The sequence below is a fragment of the Entelurus aequoreus genome, linkage group LG08 (genome assembly GCF_033978785.1).
Source record: "Entelurus aequoreus isolate RoL-2023_Sb linkage group LG08, RoL_Eaeq_v1.1, whole genome shotgun sequence".
Lineage (NCBI taxonomy): Eukaryota > Metazoa > Chordata > Actinopteri > Syngnathiformes > Syngnathidae > Entelurus > Entelurus aequoreus.
This window is the reverse complement of record NC_084738.1, coordinates 61,847,645-61,870,677: the sequence shown is the minus strand read 5'-3', so window position 1 is coordinate 61,870,677 and position 23,033 is coordinate 61,847,645. Positions and strand designations below refer to the sequence as shown.

Here is a 23,033-nt window from a genome sequence, read left to right as displayed (position 1 = left end):
AGCCGGTTAAGACCGTGGACGAGCTTCCGTTGATCCGCTCCTAAACAAGGTTGCAGGCAGATGGTGGAAGCATCTGCCTGCAACAATAGCGTTTTTTTTAAGTTCCCTGTTCAATCCACGATGGAGTATAAACACTTTGTTATTGGGATACGGGACGGGGCGAGACAATTACATGTTTTACGGCCCCCCTCGTGAAAAAGCCTCGCATTTCCAAGCAGGTAAAAACAAATTTTTGCAAGCACAATCAAAGCTTAAAGACTAATTTAGCCGACGACGCGGCGGAATCGCAGCTCGCCGTCCCAGATGGTCGTCGCGGATAGAGATCCGACTGGTGTGGCCAGAGACGAACGTCTGTTCCGCGCCGTGTTTACGCCTAAAGAGGCTAAGAAGTGGGCGGACTGCGACGGAAGGCGGCAATCTGCACAGCGAGACGTGCGACTCTTCCACGCGCCAGCTAGCCAATTATGCCCGGTGCTAACTACGCCGACGGGGCCCGCGGAAACAGCAGACGGCTGTGCTGACAAACACGGAAATCTTGCGAGAGCGCATTAGACGTACCATGTTGGGTTTTGGAACGGGTGGACTTCATGTCGAGCCTGGATGCAAATGTGCACATAGTTTGGTTTGATAGTCCACGTTTGCGATGATTGCAGTGATAGCTCTTCTCACACTGCAAAAAGCCAGTGCTCGAAAACAAGAAAAAACAAAACAAAAATGAGGGGTATTTTATTTGAACTAAGCAAAATTATCTGCCAATAGAACAAGAAAATTTGTCTTTCAAGACTTTCCAAAACAAGTACAATTAGCTAACTTCAATGAACCCCAAAATACCTTAAAATAAGTATATTGTCACTAATAAGTGCACTTTTCTTTTAGAATTTTTTTTTTTTGAAAATGTTGATAAATATTCTTAAAAGAAGTAAATGCTAGTGCCATTATCTTGACATAATGATATGCGCTCGGCATTACATTTCTTGAAACCAGCAAACTTATACTAAAAACTAATTTATTGTTCTTAATGGAAAGGCAACAAGGCAACCGCTTGTTACTCTCGGGGTCTCCTAGCCGCTCAGGCAAATCATATTGTCTAAAAATGCATTTTTCCATGGATAACATGACATCATCGCACCAAGTGCGTGCTCTTTCAGTCAATTAGTGCGCATATATACAGCCCGGCCCCCGGCCAAAAAAATGTTTGATTGTAATTTTGAAGAATTCATCTGAATGTGCATGAACTATTTCTGTTCAAAATTGTTAGAAATGTCAAATGTTTAAATATTAACTGTCAGTTTACTGTACTGTGCCAACTGTACTACTATATGAGTACATCGTTTCTATTGTTTCATTGAAAATAAAACCACAAAGTCCATTTGGCCGTCATCCGTTTTAATTATGAGACACAATTGTGTCAAAGTCATGATTTGTTTTCATGCTTGAAATAAGAAATTATTACTTTGAAAAAGTAGTTTTATACTTGGGAGTGTATTGATGATAGGGATGTCCCGATCCGATATTTGGATCGGATCGGCCGCCGATATTTGCCAAAAAATGCGTATCGGCAAGGCATGGGAAAATGCCGATCCGGATCCAGTTTTTAAAAAAATTCCGGTCCGTCTTTTCCAACGCACCGATTTAAATAATACATTCCACTTTTCTGCTGCTCCCTAATTTCCGTTCCGCATTCTCCAGCACACCTTCAACACATCCACAGGTCTGTGTCCTAACCGTTAAGACGGCCATGTGAATTAAAAGTTACCGGTAAAAATGTCAGCTGTCTCTGTGCGATATAGAAAATGACTATATCGTAACATTCGAGTATACGTTCTCACGCAGTTGCTTTTAGCTGCTGCCATTACACGACAGGCTCTTCCCACTCCTTCTTGTGTCTGCTTCTCACAGGCAGCAAGCGCACCTTCTTACACACGTCATATACGTATACGCCCTCCCCGAGCAGAGAGGTAGCAGCATGGCTAACGTTAGCTGTGATGCAAGCGTAGCCGTGTGAGCGGTAATAATGAAGGAAAAATGAATTAATTCCCAAGAAAAACAGCAGGGGGTCCATCGTCTGGCGGTGGTTTGGCTTCAAGCGGGAAGATGTCGAACAGACAACCGTAATTTGTCAAGTGTGGGGCAAAAGCGTTGCGACAAAAAGTAGCATTACTGCTAATATGTAGCATCATTTAAAAAGTCCCCTGCTAGAAAATGTAGAGTGCTTGAAACTCCGCACGTCAACATCTCCCTTCGGTGCCACACGCCCACACCATCAAAATGCAGAGGCAAACATTTCCAGATCAACACCGTATGAAAAAAATAGTGATTTTTTTAGTTGTGATTTCCTTCTCTGCATGAAAGTTTAAAATGAGCATATATTAATGCAGTATGAATAAGAATGTTTTAATGTAGACACATAGAATCATCATACTCCTGTGATTATATGCATCAAGTGTTCATTCAAGGCTAAGGCAAAAATATCCAGATATATATCGTGTATCGCGATATGGCCTTAAAATATTGCGATATTAAAAAAAGGCCATATCGCCCAGCCCTAGTTCAATGATGCCATTTCTGTTTGTCATGTATAATTTTGTCTATTTTGTGTTTATCCTTGAATAAACAGGTCAGTTTCTTGCTACCAACCATTGTGTATTATTCAAACTCCCCTAATTCAGCTGGCTAGTTGTTATCAAGAGTTCTAAAACCCTTTTCAACATGATTCTGACAACTAAGTAGGCTAAATAACTTTAAACTTTAATACATGCTCGGATAGGCCAGTATTGGTATCGGATCGGAAGTGCAAAAACCTGGATCGGGACACCCCTAGTTGATGACACAGCTTTGCAACAGTTGATATTCTAGTTGTTTTACCCAATATAGCTCATAAAATCTCAGCAACAAGCTGTAATATCGTACTGAGATCATTTAGGACCAAAACCCTTAAAACAAGTAAAACACTCTAACATAAAATCTGCGTAGTGAGAAGAATTATCTTATCAGACAGAAAATAAGCAAAAATCACCCTTATTGGAGATATTTAATCTTACTTAGATTTCAGTTTTTGCAGTGCAACCGCTTGTTACTCTCGGGGTCTACTAGCCGCTCAGGCAAATCATATGGTCTAAAAATGCATTTTTCCATGGATAACATGACATCATCGCGCCAAGTGCATGCTCTTTCAGTCAATAAGTGCGCATATATACAGCTCGGCCCACGGCGAAAAAAAATTTAATTGTAATTTTGCAGAATTCATCTGAATGTGCATGAACTATTTCTGTTCAAAATTGTTAGAAATGTTAAATGTTTAAATATTAACTGTCAGTTTACTGTACTGTGCCAACTGTACTACTATATGAGTACGTGTTTTCTATTGTTTCATTGAAAATAAAACAGCAAAGTTCATTTGGCTGTCATCTGTTTTGATTATGAGACACAATTGTGTCAAAGTTATGATTTTTTTTTCATGCTTGAAATAAGAAATTATTACTTTAAAAAAGTAGTTTTATACTTGTGAGTGTTGATGACACAGCTTTGCATCAGTTGATATTCTAGTTTCAAGCATGTTTGACTCAATATAGGTCATCAAATCTCAGCAACAAGCTGTAGTATCTTACTGAGATCATTTAGGACCAAAACCCTTAAAACAAGTAAAACACTCTAACATAAAATCTGCTTAGTGAGAAGAATTATCTTATCAGACAGAAAATAAGCAAAAATCTGCCTTATTTGAGATATGTAATCTGACTTAGATTTCATTATCTGCACTGCACTAACACCGAGAAACTGTTGCGGTTTACAGGAACTTAATTTCCCCCGTTTGGACGCATCTAGTTTAAACAAACACAACTCTCAATTGTTTGAGATGAATCCACATTCCACACTTTCATTCTTGGTCGGCGGTGTAAGCCAGTGTCCAAAGTAATACACCGCTTCCCACCTACAGCTTTCTTCTTTGCTGTCTCCAATGTTCATTGAACAAATTGCAAAAGATTCACCAACACAGATGTCCAGAATACTGTGGAATTTTGCGACGAAAACAGACGACTTAATAGCTGGCCACAATGCTGTCCCAATATGTCCGCTACAATCCGTGACGTCACGCGCAAACGTCATCATACCGAGACGTTTTCAGCAGGATATTTCGCCGGAAATTTAAAATTGCACTTTAGTAATCGTATTGGCATGTGTTGCAATGTTAAGATTTCATCATTGATATATAAACTATCAGACTGCGTGGTCGGTAGTAGTGGCTTTCAGTAAGGCCTTTAAAGTTATATATTGTACTGGAGGCAGCACGGTGGTACAGGGGTTAGTGCATGTGCCTCACAATACGAAGGTCCTGAGTAGTCCTGAGTAGTCGGGATCTTTCTGTGTGGAGTTTGCATGTCCTCCCCGTGACTGCGTGGGTTCTACTCCGGCTTCCTCCCACCTCCAAAGACATGCACCTGGGGATAGGTTGATTGGCAACACTAAATGGTCCCTAGTGTGTGAATGTTGTCTGTCTATCTGCATTGGCCCTGCGATGAGGTGGCGACTTGTCCAGGGTGTACCCCGCCTTCCGCTGGGATAGGCTCCAGCACCCCCCGCGACTCCGAAAATGGATGGATGGATGGATATTGTACTGGTTTTGAAGTTGAAAACTACCAAAATGGGCCCCACATCCTTTGATTTGTCAGTCTGTGGCCCTAAGTTGGAAAATCATGATGTAAGTGGCAGTGAGTAAGAAGGTGAGTGCTATTGCCGCATCCCTCGCATTCCTGCCAGACGTGTACAGAGTTGCAGCGTCCACATTCACTCTCTTGTCCGCAGCTCTTTCAACGTCTGTTTTTCCCAAACATGTCATTTGTGAAGCTGGAGACAGATTGTGGTCTTTAAGCTAATCAGTAGACAAGGCCTCATTGCTATTCACCTGCTATTGTCTGGTGTACATCTCTCATTAGAGACTCTCAAATGTCTTTTTGACAGCCATGAATTGCTATTACATATACACAACTCAAAAGCAGTGAAGTTGACACGCTGTGTAAATGGTAAATAAAAACAGAATACAATGATTTGCAAATCCTTTTCAACTTATATTCAATTGAATAGACTGCAAAGACAAGATATTTAATGTTAATTTTTTACCTTGAAAATCATTTTTTACCTTGAAAATCAACTTTTACCTTGAAAATCATTTTTTACCTTGAAAATCATTTTTTACCGTAAAAATAATTTTTTTACCTTGAAAATAAACTTTTACAATTTTTAAAATAAAAAAAAAATTTTTAAATACAATTTAAACAATTTTAAAGAATTTTAAACAATTTAAAAAAATTTTAAACAATTTTAAACAATTTTAATTTTTTACCTTGAAAATCAGTTTTTGCCTTGAAAATCATTTTTTACCTTGAAAATCATTTTTTACCTTGAAAATCAACTTTTACCTTGAAAATCATTTTTTACCTTGAAAATCACTTTTTACCTTGAAAATCAACTTTTACCTTAAAAATCTTTTTTTTACCTTGAAAATCATTTTTTATCTTGAAAACCTTTTTTTACCTTAAAAATCATTTTTTACCTTGAAAATCAACTTTTACCTTGAAAATCAACTTTTACCTTAAAAATCATTTTTTACCTTGAAATTCATTTTTTACCTTGAAAATCATTTTTTACCTTGAAAATAAACTTTTACAATTTTAATTTTTTTTTTTAAATTTAAAATTTAATTTTTTTTTTTTTTAACCATTTTAAACAATTTAAAAAAAAAGTTTTGCAAATAATCTTTAACTTAGAATTTAATGGCAGCAACACATTGCAAAAAAGTTGCCACAGGGGCATTTTTACCACTGTGTTACATGGCCTTTCCTTTTAACAACACTCAGTAAAGGTTTGGGAACTGAGGAGAGCAATTTTTGAAGCTTTTCAGGTGGAATTCTTTCCCATTCTTGCTTGATGTACAGCTTAAGTTGTTCAACAGTCCGGGGGTCTCCGTTGTGGTATTTTAGGCTTCATAATGTGCCACACATATTCAATGGGAGACAGGTCTGGACTACAGGCAGGCCAGTCTAGTACCCGCACTCTTTTACTATGAAGCCACGTTGATGTAACACGTGGCTTGGCATTGTCTTGCTGAAATAAGCAGGGGCGTCCATAATAACGTTGCTTGGATGGCAACATATGTTGCTCCAAAACCTGTATGTACCTTTCAGCATTAATGGTGCCTTCACAGATGTGTAAGTTACCCATGTCTTGGGCACTAATACACCCCCATACCATCACAGATGCTGGCTTTTCCACTTTGTAAATAATGGTAATAACATTGTTTATCAGCAACAATTTGTAGGTCAATATATCGTCAAGCAAAATGTGTTATCGGCCCAGGCCTAATTTTGATGTATACTGGCCTTTGAACTACATAAGCAGATACAATATATACACATTTGATACCAGTATTTTAAATAAAATAATTAGTTGGCTTAGCATTGTATTGCTGAAATAAGCAGGGGCGTCCATGAAAAAGAGGTTGCTTGGATGACAACATATTGTGTTTTTATTTACGATTTACACAACGTGCCAACTTTACTAGTTTTGGGTTTTGCATGTAAAGGGTTGACTTCTCTACTTTTTTTAACCACATTCAAATTTTACCAATTAATATTGTACTTAAAAAAAACACCATTGGCAGATTGGAGTTGGCATAGTGCCTGTTTCTGACTCTCTAATCTTATTAGAGAACACTAAAACCTTTAATTGCAGCATCTTTTTGGCACTATTTTGGTATTGCTCAATAACACCACTCTACATGCAGTATAACTTCACCGTGTAATGTTTTAAAGTTAGTTAAATTACCTTGGCATTGTAAGGCGCTTAATAACCCAAGACTTATTTTGCCTGAGCATTTCATGGAAGCTGCTTTTATACCCAATCATGGCACCCACCTGTTCCCAAATAGCCTGTTCACCTGTGGGATGTTCCGAATAAGTGTTTGATGAGCATTCCTCAACTTTCTCAGTCTTTTTTGCCACTTGTGCAAGCTTTTTTTTTAAACATTTTGCAGGCATCAAATTCCAAATGACCGAATATTTGCCAAAAATAACAAAGTTTCCCAGTTGGAATGTTAAATATCTTGTCTTTGCAGTCTATTCAATTGAATATAAGTTGAAAAGGATTTGCAAATCATTGTATTCTGTTTTTATTTACCATTTACACAACGTGCCAACTTCACTGGTTTTGGTATGTAAAGGGTTTACTTTTTTAACCACATTCAAACTTTTACCAATTAATATTATACTTAAAAAAAACACCAATGGCGGATTCGAGTTGGCATATTTTGCCATAGTGTTAAGTGTTTGATGAGCATTCCTCAACTTTCTCAGTCTTTTTTGCCACTGGTGCCAGCTTTTTTTGAAACATGTTGCAGGCATCAAATTCCAAATGAGCTAATGTTTGCCAAAAATAACAAAGTTTCCCAGTTCGAACGTTAAATATCTTGTCTTTGCAGTCTATTCAATTGAATATAGGTTCTGTTTTTATTTACCATTTACACAACGTGCCAACTTTACTAGTTTTGGGTTTTGTATGTGAAGGGTTGACTTTTTTAACCACATTCAAACTTTTACCAATTAATATTGAACTTAAAAAAACACCAATGGCGGATTTGAGTTGGCATATTTTGCCATAGTGCCTGACTCTTTGTTATTGGAGACCAATTAAACCTTTGTTTGCAGCATCTTTTTGGCATTATTTTGGTATTGACAAACTCTACATGCAGCATAACTTCACCGTGTAATGTTTTAAAGTTAGTTAAATTACCTTGGCATTGTAAGGCGCTTAATAACCCGATACTTATTTTGCCTGAGCATTTCATGGAAGCTGCTTTTATACCAAATCATGGCACCCACCTGTTCCCAATTAGCCTGTTCACCTGTGGGATGTTCCAAACAAGTGTTTGATGAGCATTCCTCAACTTTATCAGTCTTCTTTGCCACTTGTGCCAGCTCTTTTGAAACATGTTGCAGGCATCAAATTCCAAATGGCCGAATATTTGCCAAAAATAACAACGTTTCCCAGTGTGAACATTAAATATCTTGTCTTTGCAGTCTATTCAATTGAATATAAGTTGAAAAGGATTTGCAAATCATTGTATTCTGTTTTTATTTACCATTTACACAACGTGCCAACTTCACTGGTTTTGGTATGTAAAGGGTTCACTTTTTTAACCACATTCAAACTTTTACCAATTAATATTGTACTTAAAAAAAAACACCAATGGCGGATTCGAGTTGGCATATTTTGCCATAGTGCCAAGTGTTTGATGAGCATTCCTCAACTTTCTCAGTCTTTTTTGCCACTGGTGCCAGCTTTTTTCGAAACATGTTGCAGGCTTCAAATTCCAAATGAGCTAATGTTTGCCAAAAATAACAAAGTTTTCCAGTTTGAACGTTAAATATCTTGTCTTTGCAGTCTATTCAATTGAATATAGGTTCTGTTTTTATTTACCATTTACGCAATGTTTAGTTAGTTATTTAGTTATTAGTCAGATTAAGATGTGTTTCAGTGGCGTTGTCTTGTAAGTGAACTTAATTTAGCGTTGATATTGCTACAATGTCTCCTCCTGACCTCAAGCTAAAATGCCAACCAAGGTGTTTCTTACTCTCTGTACTTTTGCACCTGTGTAAAAAAGGTCCGTGTGTTTGCAGAGTCGCCTCCAGAGAGGACCGGGCGCCGACGCAGCATGCCGGGCAGCCCGACGGACAAGAACCCGCCCGGCATGGAAGCCACGTCCGCCGGCGGCGCCGCCACGCCTTTCCGAGTCACCGTGAGTACTGTGAGTGCGTTCCCGCTCCGCCGACTCCAGTCCGACCGGCCTGGGGTCCAGGTGGACCCCGGCGCCGACCCGGTTTCACTTTTGAAGTTGAAAATGCACTTTTGATGTGCGGCGTCTCGGGTCTAAGTTCAGCGTGCCGTCGAGCGTGTCATGGCGAGTTCTGTGTGACTTCTCCTTTCATTTCAGCCCGCATGACATCAAAGACATGCCGGTCACACACACACACACACACACACACACACACACACACACACACACACACACACACACATACAGGTTATCATTTGGAATGGGGACCAAGTTTTTGATCATCACTTGTGGGCACCACCTTTTCTACAGGTTGTGGAGGCATAAATAAAATGGTGTAAAAAGTCCACTGCCCTGTTAGCTCATACACGTCTTTAAATCTCTGGATTGATGAAGTAATGTGCTGATCATTCTTACTGGGGACCCTGGGGAAAAAGAGTTCATATGGTTCATGGGGACCAAATTTAAATAATTTTGCATAATTCACACAAATTTGTACATGACTACTGAGGACCATTTATAAAAAATAAAAATACATAAAAAAAAGTTCTTATTAAATATGACATGATCCTCAGAATACAGCACTACAGCTGTCCTCTGCTGTGCAAATGTCTCACACTCAAAGTAAACATGTTTTATGGGCCAAAGCTTAAAATAAATAAATAATAAATAAATAAATAAACATTGTTTTTTATTTGATTGATTGATAGATTGATAGATATATTTTTATTTCAAATATGCATAAAAACAAGAGAAAGCCTGATCCAATACAGTGCTATAGCCTTAACAGCCATTATAACAAAATGAAAAACAATGGAGAATAAAAAACAAAAACAAATGAGCATTGGACTTTCTTTTTCTTTTCTTTTTTTTCCTTCTTTTTTTTTTACATATTTGAAAAGGAGTGAGAAGAAGTTTACACTTATTTAATCCCACCCCTTTTCTTTAAATCATAAATTACTCTGAGCTAGAACTACCTGTTCACTCAATGTACAAACTCAAAGAACTTGTATATACTGTACATACATCATAGATATATACATACATATGCACACTACACACATACATAGCCACATCATTACCACTAGTGATCATGGAAATGGTATGATGCCACCACAACAACACCACTGCCTCAATGGGCAGCCCCACACTCTTCTGTAACACAAACAACCCAATATCAAAGCCCTTCTTCATCTCTGTACCTCTGGAATACCATGTACTTATACTTCTTTTTATTGTTTATTAAATCAACATAAAAAACAAGATACACTTACAATTAGTGCACTAACCCAAAAAAAATTCCCTCCCCCATTTACACTCATTCACACAAAAGGGTTGTTTCTTTCTGTTATTAATATTCTGGTTCCTACATTATATATCAATACAGTCTGCAAGGGATACAGTCCGTAAGCACACATGATTGTATTTTTTATGACAAAAAAAAAATACCACCCCCCACCACCGCCAACCCCCCCCTCTCCCCCCCGGTCCGTGGGACACATTTTCAAGCGATGACGGCTCCGCAGCTACAAAAAGGTTGGGGACCACTGCTTTAGGGGACCTGTTTTTGTCCCCATACCGTCAGAGGTCCCCTAAAGGTGACTGTGTAAACCAGGGGTCGGCAACCCGCGGCTCTAGAGCCGCATGTGGCTCTTCAGCGCCGCCCTAGTGGCTCTCTGGAGCTTTTTCAAAAATGTATCCATCCATCCATCCATCCATCTTCTACCGCTTGTCCCTTTCGGGGTCACGGGGGTTGCTGAAGCCTATCTCAGCTGCATTCCGGCGGAAGGCGGGGTACACCCTGGACAAGTCGCCACCTCATCACAGGGCTAACACGGACAGACAGACAACATTCACACACCATGTAAAATAACTAATGCATGTCAATAGCAAAACCAATTAGTATCAAGCCAGCACATTTTTGGAAAAGTGGAGCCTTACTTTACTCACACAGTTTTTTACATCTATTTCTCTGTTGGCATTGAAAATTGCAACATTACTGTACTTATGTGTCATATTTGATCCAAATTTCACCTTGGAACAAGTCTGTACAAGCTCCTACTTCCATCTCAGAACGCTTGCCAAACTTCGACCATTTCTCACCATTCAAGATGCAGAGAAACTCATCCATGTTATGAAAAATGTAAAAAGATGAGGGGAAAAAAATCTATTTTTTTGTTTTAATATGGTTTCTGTAGGAGGAAAAACATGACACAAACCCCCCTAATTGTTACAAAGCACACTGTTTATATTAAACATGCGTCACTGATTCGAGTATTTGGCGAGCGCCGTTTTGTCCTACTAATTTTGGCGGTCCTTGAACTCACCGTAGTTTGTTTACATCAGGGGTGTCCAAACTTTTCCCACTGAGGGCCGCACACGGAAAAATTAAAGCATTTGGGGGCCATTTTGATATTTTTCATTTTCAAACCATAACAAAATATATGGATTTTGTCATTTATTTTACCTTTAGAGGTCCCGGGGACCATAAAGGGTCAAAATAAGCCAAATTGTTATTAATATTTTTTATATAACGCTTACAGTAAATCTCTATATCAACTTCAAGTTGATATAAAGTAATACAAAAAAAAGGTTTTATGGCTTTTCTGTCAAAAACAACTTTGTTTTATTTATAGTAAAACTGAAATATGCAGTATTTAGTAATTAGAGCCCTAAAATATAAATAATGCAGGACACAATTGATTTTAATTATTTCATATTTTTGAGTCATCACAGTGAAAAAATAAATAAAATACCACTAAATATATTTGGGATCCAAAAGGTGCCCCACTCATAAAGTGATACATTTTTATTAGGTTTTCTTTTATTTTCAACACTTAAGTTACGAGATCAACTTCAGATATATCTGTCCATTTTATGCTGGAACAATTATTTTGTTTGTTTTATGCGCTTTTGTCAAATAAAACTTTGATGTTTTTATAAGTCAACTACACAATATATGCAATATTTACCACATAAAACATTTTAAAGTGAAATATTTGAAGTAATTGGAGCTTTGAAAATAATTCATTACAACATGGATTTTGTGTCATTATTTTTTTTTTTGAGCAATGGCAAAAAAAGAAAAATATAGAAAGACAAAAGAAACAAAAACAGCCTGCATGGCAGCTTTTGTGTCAACATTGCAACTTTTTCTCGTTAGATATCACCTCATTCCACTTTTTTTAATGTTCTTTTTTATTTTTGCACTAACATTTCCAGAATGTGTGGCGGGCCGGTAAACAATTAGCTTGCGGGCCGCAAATGGCCCTCGGGCCGCACTTTGGACACCCCTGCTTTACATGTATAACTTTCTCCGACTTTCGAGGACGTGTTTTATGCCACTTCTTTTCCTGTCTCATTTTGTCCACCAAACTTTTAAGGTTGTGCATGAAAGGTGAGTTGTGTTGATGTTATTGACTTGTGTGGAGTGCTAATCAGACATATTTGGTCACTGCATGACTGCGAGCTAATCCACGCTAACATGCTATTTAGGCTAGCTATATGTACATATTGCATCATTATGCCTCATTTGGAGGTATATTTGAGCTCATTTAGTTTCCTTTAAGTCCTCTTAATTCAATTTATATCTCATGACACACTATCTGTATGTAATATGGCTTTTAATTTTTTGAGGCTCCAGACAGATTTGTTTTTGTATTTTTGGTCCAATATGGCTCTTTCAACATTTTGGGTTGCCGACCCCTGGTGTAAACAGAGCGATGTCCCCATTAAGTAAGCATTGCAAGAACACACACACACACACACACACACACACACACACACACACACACACACACACACACACACACACACACACACACACACACACACACACACACACACACACAACGCTCTCATCCCAAAGCAATATGCGCTGTACGCCGCCTTTAATTTTGTACATAAACAATGAAGCTATGAAGTTAACCAAGCAAAAAAATCCCTTGATGACTCATCACTCTGAAGCTAATTAGCAATTAGCGGTCCCATAAATAAAAAATGAGCAAGGCGGCTCGGAGGTGAAACCCCTGAGAGAATAAACTTTGGTGTCGCGAGTCAGGACTCTCAACACGTTTAAAGCCCCGGCGTGTCGAAATTAACATAGCATGATAAATACCTGCTCAGTGGTTAGAGTGTCCGCCCTGAGATCGGTAGGTTGTGAGTTCAAACCCCGGCCGAGTCATACCAAAGACTATAAAAATGGGACCCATTACCTCCCTGCTTGGCACTCAGCATCAGGGGTTGGAATCGGGGGTTAAATCACCAAAAATGATTCCCGGGCGCTGCCACTGCTGCTCACTGCTGCTGCTCACTGCTGCTGCTCACTGCTGCTGCTCACTGCTGCTGCTCACTGCTCCCCTCACCTCCCAGGGGGGTGATCAAGGGTGATGGGTCAAATGCAGAGAATAATTTCGCCACACCTAGTGTGTGTGCGTGTGTGTGTGTGACTATCATTGGTACTTTACTTTAACAGTCGGGATGGTCTCCTGCTGGCCCCACTATGGACTGGACTCTAACACTATTATGTTAGATCCACTATGTTGATCTAACATAATAATGAAAGTCCATAGACCAGTCCATAGTGGATCTAACATAATAGTAAGAGTCCAGTCCGTAGTGGATCTAACATAATAGTGAGAGTCCAGTCCATAGTGGATCTAGCATAATAGTGAGAGTCAAGTCCATAGTGGATCTAACATAATAGTGAGAGTCCAGTCCATAGTGGATCTAACATAATAGTGTGAGAGTCAAGTCCATAGTGGATCTAACATAATAGTGAGAGTCCAGTCCATAGTGGATCTAACATAATATTGATAGTCCAGTCCATAGTGGATCTAACATAATAGTGTGAGAGTCCAGTCCATAGTGGATCTAACATAATAGTGAGAGTCCAATCCATAGTGGATCTAACATAATAGTGAGAGTCCAGTCCATAGTGGATCTAACATAATAGTGTGAGAGTCCAGTCCATAGTGGATCTAACATAATAGTGAGAGTCCAGTCCATAGTGTATCTAACATAATAGTGTGAGAGTCCAGTCCATAGTGGATCTAACATAATAGTGAGAGTCCAGTCCATAGTGGATCTAACATAATAGTGTGAGAGTCCAGTCCATAGTGGATCTAACATAATAGTGAGAGTCCAGTCCATAGTGTATCTAACATAATAGTGTGAGAGTCCAGTCCATAGTGAATCTAACATAATAGTGTGAGAGTCCAGTCCATAGTGGATCTAACATAATAGTGAGAGTCCAGTCCATAGTTGATCTAACATAATAGTGAGAGTCCAGTCCATAGTGGATCTAGCATAATAGTGAGAGTCCAGTCCATAGTGGATCTAACATAATAGTGTGAGAGTCCAGTCCAAAGTGGATCTAACATAAGAGTGAGAGTCCAGTCCATAGTGGATCTAACATACTAGTGTGAGAGTCCAGTCCATAGTGGATCTAACATAATAGTGTGAGAGTCCAGTCCACAGTGGATCTAACATAATAGTGAGAGTCCAGTCCATAGTGGATCCAACATAATAGTGAGAGTCCAGTCCACAGTGGATCTAACATAATAGTGTGAGAGTCCAGTCCATAGTGGATCTAACATAAGAGTGAGAGTCCAGTCCATAGTGGATCTAACATAATAGTGTGAGAGTCCAGTCCATAGTGGATCTAACATAATAGTGTGAGAGTCCAGTCCACAGTGGATCTAACATAATAGTGAGAGTCCAGTCCATAGTGGATCCAACATAATAGTGAGAGTCCAGTCCACAGTGGATCTAACATAATAGTGTGAGGTCCAGTCCATAGTGGATCTAACATAATAGTGAGAGTTCAGTCCATAGTGGATCTAGCATAATAGTGTGAGAGTCCAGTCCACAGTGGATCTAACATAATAGTGAGAGTCCAGTCCATAGTTGATCTAACATAATAGTGAGAGTCCAGTCCATAGTGGATCTAGCATAATAGTGAGGGTCCAGTCCATAGTGGATCTAACATAATAGTGTGAGAGTCAAGTCCATAGTGGATCTAACATAATAGTGAGAGTCCAGTCCATAGTGGATCTAACATAATATTGATAGTCCAGTCCATAGTGGATCTAACATAATAGTGAGAGTCCAGTCCATAGTGGATCTAACATAATAGTGAGAGTCCAGTCCATAGTGTATCTAACATAATAGTGTGAGAGTCCAGTCCATAGTGGATCTAACATAATAGTGTGAGAGTCCAGTCCATAGTGGATCTAACATAATAGTGTGAGAGTCCAGTCCATAGTGGATCTAACATAATAGTGTGAGAGTCCAGTCCATAGTGGATCTAACATAATAGTGAGAGTTCAGTCCATAGTGGATCTAGCATAATAGTGTGAGAGTCCAGTCCACAGTGGATCTAACATAATAGTGAGAGTCCAGTCCATAGTTGATCTAACATAATAGTGAGAGTCCAGTCCATAGTGGATCTAGCATAATAGTGAGGGTCCAGTCCATAGTGGATCTAACATAATAGTGTGAGAGTCCAGTCCATAGTGGATCTAACATAATAGTGAGAGTCCAGTCCATAGTGGATCTAACATAATAGTGTGAGAGTCCAGTCCATAGTGGATCCAACATAATAGTGAGAGTCCAGTCCATAGTGGATCTAACATAATAGTGAGAGTCCAGTCCATAGTGGATCCAACATAATAGTGAGAGTCCAGTCCACAGTGGATCTAACATAATAGTGTGAGAGTCCAGTCCATAGTGGATCTAACATAATAGTGAGAGTTCAGTCCATAGTGGATCTAGCATAATAGTGTGAGAGTCCAGTCCACAGTGGATCTAACATAATAGTGAGAGTCCAGTCCATAGTGGATCCAACATAATAGTGAGAGTCCAGTCCACAGTGGATCTAACATAATAGTGTGAGAGTCCAGTCCATAGTGGATCTAACATAATAGTGAGAGTTCAGTCCATAGTGGATCTAGCATAATAGTGTGAGAGTCCAGTCCACAGTGGATCTAACATAATAGTGAGAGTCCAGTCCATAGTTGATCTAACATAATAGTGAGAGTCCAGTCCATAGTGGATCTAGCATAATAGTGAGGGTCCAGTCCATAGTGGATCTAACATAATAGTGTGAGAGTCCAGTCCATAGTGGATCTAACATAATAGTGTGAGAGTCAAGTCCATAGTGGATCTAACATAATAGTGAGAGTCCAGTCCATAGTGGATCTAACATAATATTGATAGTCCAGTCCATAGTGGATCTAACATAATAGTGAAAGTCCAGTCCATAGTGGATCTAACATAATAGTGAGAGTCCAGTCCATAGTGTATCTAACATAATAGTGTGAGAGTCCAGTCCATAGTGGATCTAACATAATAGTGTGAGAGTCCAGTCCATAGTGGATCTAACATAATAGTGTGAGAGTCCAGTCCATAGTGGATCTAACATAATAGTGTGAGAGTCCAGTCCACAGTGGATCTAACATAATAGTGAGAGTCCAGTCCATAGTTGATCTAACATAATAGTGAGAGTCCAGTCCATAGTGGATCTAGCATAATAGTGAGGGTCCAGTCCATAGTGGATCTAACATAATAGTGTGAGAGTCCAGTCCATAGTGGATCTAACATAATAGTGTGAGAGTCAAGTCCATAGTGGATCTAACATAATAGTGAGAGTCCAGTCCATAGTGGATCTAACATAATATTGATAGTCCAGTCCATAGTGGATCTAACATAATAGTGAAAGTCCAGTCCATAGTGGATCTAACATAATAGTGAGAGTCCAGTCCATAGTGTATCTAACATAATAGTGTGAGAGTCCAGTCCATAGTGGATCTAACATAATAGTGTGAGAGTCCAGTCCATAGTGGATCTAACATAATAGTGTGAGAGTCAAGTCCATAGTGGATCTAACATAATAGTGAGAGTCCAGTCCATAGTGGATCTAACATAATATTGATAGTCCAGTCCATAGTGGATCTAACATAATAGTGAAAGTCCAGTCCATAGTGGATCTAACATAATAGTGAGAGTCCAGTCCATAGTGTATCTAACATAATAGTGTGAGAGTCCAGTCCATAGTGGATCTAACATAATAGTGTGAGAGTCCAGTCCATAGTGGATCTAACATAATAGTGTGAGAGTCCAGTCCATAGTGGATCTAACATAATAGTGTGAGAGTCCAGTCCACAGTGGATCTAACATAATAGTGAGAGTCCAGTCCATAGTTGATCTAACATAATAGTGAGAGTCCAGTCCATAGTGGATCTAGCATAATAGTGAGGGTCCAGTCCATAGTGGATCTAACATAATAGTGTGAGAGTCCAGTCCATAGTGGATCTAACATAATAGTGTGAGAGTCAAGTCCATAGTGGATCTAACATAATAGTGAGAGTCCAGTCCATAGTGGATCTAACATAATATTGATAGTCCAGTCCATAGTGGATCTAACATAATAGTGAAAGTCCAGTCCATAGTGGATCTAACATAATAGTGAGAGTCCAGTCCATAGTGTATCTAACATAATAGTGTGAGAGTCCAGTCCATAGTGGATCTAACATAATAGTGTGAGAGTCCAGTCCATAGTGGATCTAACATAATAGTGTGAGAGTCAAGTCCATAGTGGATCTAACATAATAGTGAGAGTCCAGTCCATAGTGGATCTAACATAATATTGATAGTCCAGTCCATAGTGGATCTAACATAATAGTGAAAGTCCAGTCCATAGTGGATCTAACATAATAGTGAGAGTCCAGTCCATAGTGTATCTAACATAATAGTGTGAGAGTCCAGTCCATAGTGGATCTAACATAATAGTGTGAGAGTCCAGTCCATAGTGGATCTAACATAATAGTGTGAGAGTCCAGTCCATAGTGGATCTAACATAATAGTGAGAGTCCAGTCCATAGTTGATCTAACATAATAGTGAGAGTCCAGTCCATAGTGGATCTAGCATAATAGTGAGAGTCAAGTCCATAGTGGATCTAACATAATAGTGAGAGTCCAGTCCATAGTGGATCTAACATAATAGTGTGAGAGTCAAGTCCATAGTGGATCTAACATAATAGTGAGAGTCCAGTCCATAGTGGATCTAACATAATATTGATAGTCCAGTCCATAGTGGATCTAACATAATAGTGTGAGAGTCCAGTCCATAGTGGATCTAACATAATAGTGAGAGTCCAGTCCATAGTGGATCTAACATAATAGTGAGAGTCCAGTCCATAGTGGATCTAACATAATAGTGTGAGAGTCCAGTCCATAGTGGATCTAACATAATAGTGAGAGTCCAGTCCATAGTGTATCTAACATAATAGTGTGAGAGTCCAGTCCATAGTGGATCTAACATAATAGTGAGAGTCCAGTCCATAGTGGATCTAACATAATAGTGTGAGAGTCCAGTCCATAGTGGATCTAACATAATAGTGAGAGTCCAGTCCATAGTGTATCTAACATAATAGTGTGAGAGTCCAGTCCATAGTGAATCTAACATAATAGTGTGAGAGTCCAGTCCATAGTGGATCTAACATAATAGTGAGAGTCCAGTCCATAGTTGATCTAACATAATAGTGAGAGTCCAGTCCATAGTGGATCTAGCATAATAGTGAGAGTCTAGTCCATAGTGGATCTAACATAATAGTGTGAGAGTCCAGTCCAAAGTGGATCTAACATAAGAGTGAGAGTCCAGTCCATAGTGGATCTAACATAATAGTGTGAGAGTCCAGTCCATAGTGGATCTAACATAATAGTGTGAGAGTCCAGTCCACAGTGGATCTAACATAATAGTGAGAGTCCAGTCCATAGTGGATCCAACATAATAGTGATAGTCCAGTCCACAGTGGATCTAACATAATAGTATGAGAGTCCAGTCCATAGTGGATCTAACATAAGAGTGAGAGTCCAGTCCATAGTGGATCTAACATAATAGTGTGAGAGTCCAGTCCATAGTGGATCTAACATAATAGTGTGAGAGTCCAGTCCACAGTGGATCTAACATAATAGTGAGAGTCCAGTCCATAGTGGATCCAACATAATAGTGAGAGTCCAGTCCACAGTGGATCTAACATAATAGTGTGAGAGTCCAGTCCATAGTGGATCTAACATAATAGTGAGAGTTCAGTCCATAGTGGATCTAGCATAATAGTGTGAGAGTCCAGTCCACAGTGGATCTAACATAATAGTGAGAGTCCAGTCCATAGTTGATCTAACATAATAGTGAGAGTCCAGTCCATAGTGGATCTAGCATAATAGTGAGGGTCCAGTCCATAGTGGATCTAACATAATAGTGTGAGAGTCAAGTCCATAGTGGATCTAACATAATAGTGAGAGTCCAGTCCATAGTGGATCTAACATAATATTGATAGTCCAGTCCATAGTGGATCTAACATAATAGTGAGAGTCCAGTCCATAGTGGATCTAACATAATAGTGAGAGTCCAGTCCATAGTGTATCTAACATAATAGTGTGAGAGTCCAGTCCATAGTGGATCTAACATAATAGTGTGACAGTCCAGTCCATAGTGGATCTAACATAATAGTGTGAGAGTCCAGTCCATAGTGGATCTAACATAATAGTGTGAGAGTCCAGTCCATAGTGGATCTAACATAATAGTGAGAGTTCAGTCCATAGTGGATCTAGCATAATAGTGTGAGAGTCCAGTCCACAGTGGATCTAACATAATAGTGAGAGTCCAGTCCATAGTTGATCTAACATAATAGTGAGAGTCCAGTCCATAGTGGATCTAGCATAATAGTGAGGGTCCAGTCCATAGTGGATCTAACATAATAGTGTGAGAGTCCAGTCCATAGTGGATCTAACATAATAGTGAGAGTCCAGTCCATAGTGGATCTAACATAATAGTGTGAGAGTCCAGTCCATAGTGGATCCAACATAATAGTGAGAGTCCAGTCCATAGTGGATCTAACATAATAGTGAGAGTCCAGTCCATAGTGTATCTAACATAATAGTGTGAGAGTCCAGTCCATAGTGAATCTAACATAATAGTGTGAGAGTCCAGTCCATAGTGGATCTAACATAATAGTGAGAGTCCAGTCCATAGTTGATCTAACATAATAGTGAGAGTCCAGTCCATAGTGGATCTAACATAATAGTGTGAGAGTCCAGTCCAAAGTGGATCTAACATAAGAGTGAGAGTCCAGTCCATAGTGGATCTAACATAATAGTGTGAGAGTCCAGTCCATAGTGGATCTAACATAATAGTGTGAGAGTCCAGTCCACAGTGGATCTAACATAATAGTGAGAGTCCAGTCCATAGTGGATCCAACATAATAGTGAGAGTCCAGTCCACAGTGGATCTAACATAATAGTGTGAGAGTCCAGTCCATAGTGGATCTAACATAATAGTGAGAGTTCAGTCCATAGTGGATCTAGCATAATAGTGTGAGAGTCCAGTCCACAGTGGATCTAACATAATAGTGAGAGTCCAGTCCATAGTGGATCCAACATAATAGTGAGAGTCCAGTCCACAGTGGATCTAACATAATAGTGTGAGAGTCCAGTCCATAGTGGATCTAACATAATAGTGAGAGTTCAGTCCATAGTGGATCTAGCATAATAGTGTGAGAGTCCAGTCCACAGTGGATCTAACATAATAGTGAGAGTCCAGTCCATAGTTGATCTAACATAATAGTGAGAGTCCAGTCCATAGTGGATCTAGCATAATAGTGAGGGTCCAGTCCATAGTGGATCTAACATAATAGTGTGAGAGTCCAGTCCATAGTGGATCTAACATAATAGTGTGAGAGTCAAGTCCATAGTGGATCTAACATAATAGTGAGAGTCCAGTCCATAGTGGATCTAACATAATATTGATAGTCCAGTCCATAGTGGATCTAACATAATAGTGAAAGTCCAGTCCATAGTGGATCTAACATAATAGTGAGAGTCCAGTCCATAGTGTATCTAACATAATAGTGTGAGAGTCCAGTCCATAGTGGATCTAACATAATAGTGTGAGAGTCCAGTCCATAGTGGATCTAACATAATAGTGTGAGAGTCCAGTCCATAGTGGATCTAACATAATAGTGTGAGAGTCCAGTCCACAGTGGATATAACATAATAGTGAGAGTCCAGTCCATAGTTGATCTAACATAATAGTGAGAGTCCAGTCCATAGTGGATCTAGCATAATAGTGAGGGTCCAGTCCATAGTGGATCTAACATAATAGTGTGAGAGTCCAGTCCATAGTGGATCTAACATAATAGTGTGAGAGTCAAGTCCATAGTGGATCTAACATAATAGTGAGAGTCCAGTCCATAGTGGATCTAACATAATATTGATAGTCCAGTCCATAGTGGATCTAACATAATAGTGAAAGTCCAGTCCATAGTGGATCTAACATAATAGTGAGAGTCCAGTCCATAGTGTATCTAACATAATAGTGTGAGAGTCCAGTCCATAGTGGATCTAACATAATAGTGTGAGAGTCCAGTCCATAGTGGATCTAACATAATAGTGTGAGAGTCAAGTCCATAGTGGATCTAACATAATAGTGAGAGTCCAGTCCATAGTGGATCTAACATAATATTGATAGTCCAGTCCATAGTGGATCTAACATAATAGTGAAAGTCCAGTCCATAGTGGATCTAACATAATAATGAGAGTCCAGTCCATAGTGTATCTAACATAATAGTGTGAGAGTCCAGTCCATAGTGGATCTAACATAATAGTGTGAGAGTCCAGTCCATAGTGGATCTAACATAATAGTGTGAGAGTCCAGTCCATAGTGGATCTAACATAATAGTGTGAGAGTCCAGTCCACAGTGGATCTAACATAATAGTGAGAGTCCAGTCCATAGTTGATCTAACATAATAGTGAGAGTCCAGTCCATAGTGGATCTAGCATAATAGTGAGGGTCCAGTCCATAGTGGATCTAACATAATAGTGTGAGAGTCCAGTCCATAGTGGATCTAACATAATAGTGTGAGAGTCAAGTCCATAGTGGATCTAACATAATAGTGAGAGTCCAGTCCATAGTGGATCTAACATAATATTGATAGTCCAGTCCATAGTGGATCTAACATAATAGTGAAAGTCCAGTCCATAGTGGATCTAACATAATAGTGAGAGTCCAGTCCATAGTGTATCTAACATAATAGTGTGAGAGTCCAGTCCATAGTGGATCTAACATAATAGTGTGAGAGTCCAGTCCATAGTGGATCTAACATAATAGTGTGAGAGTCAAGTCCATAGTGGATCTAACATAATAGTGAGAGTCCAGTCCATAGTGGATCTAACATAATATTGATAGTCCAGTCCATAGTGGATCTAACATAATAGTGAAAGTCCAGTCCATAGTGGATCTAACATAATAGTGAGAGTCCAGTCCATAGTGTATCTAACATAATAGTGTGAGAGTCCAGTCCATAGTGGATCTAACATAATAGTGTGAGAGTCCAGTCCATAGTGGATCTAACATAATAGTGTGAGAGTCCAGTCCATAGTGGATCTAACATAATAGTGAGAGTCCAGTCCATAGTTGATCTAACATAATAGTGAGAGTCCAGTCCATAGTGGATCTAGCATAATAGTGAGAGTCAAGTCCATAGTGGATCTAACATAATAGTGAGAGTCCAGTCCATAGTGGATCTAACATAATAGTGTGAGAGTCAAGTCCATAGTGGATCTAACATAATAGTGAGAGTCCAGTCCATAGTGGATCTAACATAATATTGATAGTCCAGTCCATAGTGGATCTAACATAATAGTGTGAGAGTCCAGTCCATAGTGGATCTAACATAATAGTGAGAGTCCAGTCCATAGTGGATCTAACATAATAGTGAGAGTCCAGTCCATAGTGGATCTAACATAATAGTGTGAGAGTCCAGTCCATAGTGGATCTAACATAATAGTGAGAGTCCAGTCCATAGTGGATCTAACATAATAGTGTGAGAGTCCAGTCCATAGTGGATCTAACATAATAGTGAGAGTCCAGTCCATAGTGTATCTAACATAATAGTGTGAGAGTCCAGTCCATAGTGAATCTAACATAATAGTGTGAGAGTCCAGTCCATAGTGGATCTAACATAATAGTGAGAGTCCAGTCCATAGTTGATCTAACATAATAGTGAGAGTCCAGTCCATAGTGGATCTAGCATAATAGTGAGAGTCCAGTCCATAGTGGATCTAACATAATAGTGTGAGAGTCCAGTCCAAAGTGGATCTAACATAAGAGTGAGAGTCCAGTCCATAGTGGATCTAACATAATAGTGT

The 23,033-nt window shown here is 39.2% G+C and overlaps 1 protein-coding gene across 1 annotated transcript in view; it reads left to right on the top strand.

The window, feature by feature from the left end:
• LOC133656416 (disabled homolog 2-interacting protein-like) overlaps window positions 1-23,033 on the top strand; it is a 408,611-nt gene that overhangs the window by 199,909 nt on the left and 185,669 nt on the right. The window contains exon 6 of the mRNA XM_062057498.1: window positions 8,673-8,791. Within this exon, the coding sequence (XP_061913482.1) occupies window positions 8,673-8,791 (119 nt within the window). The remainder of the gene's footprint in view (window positions 1-8,672; window positions 8,792-23,033) is intronic.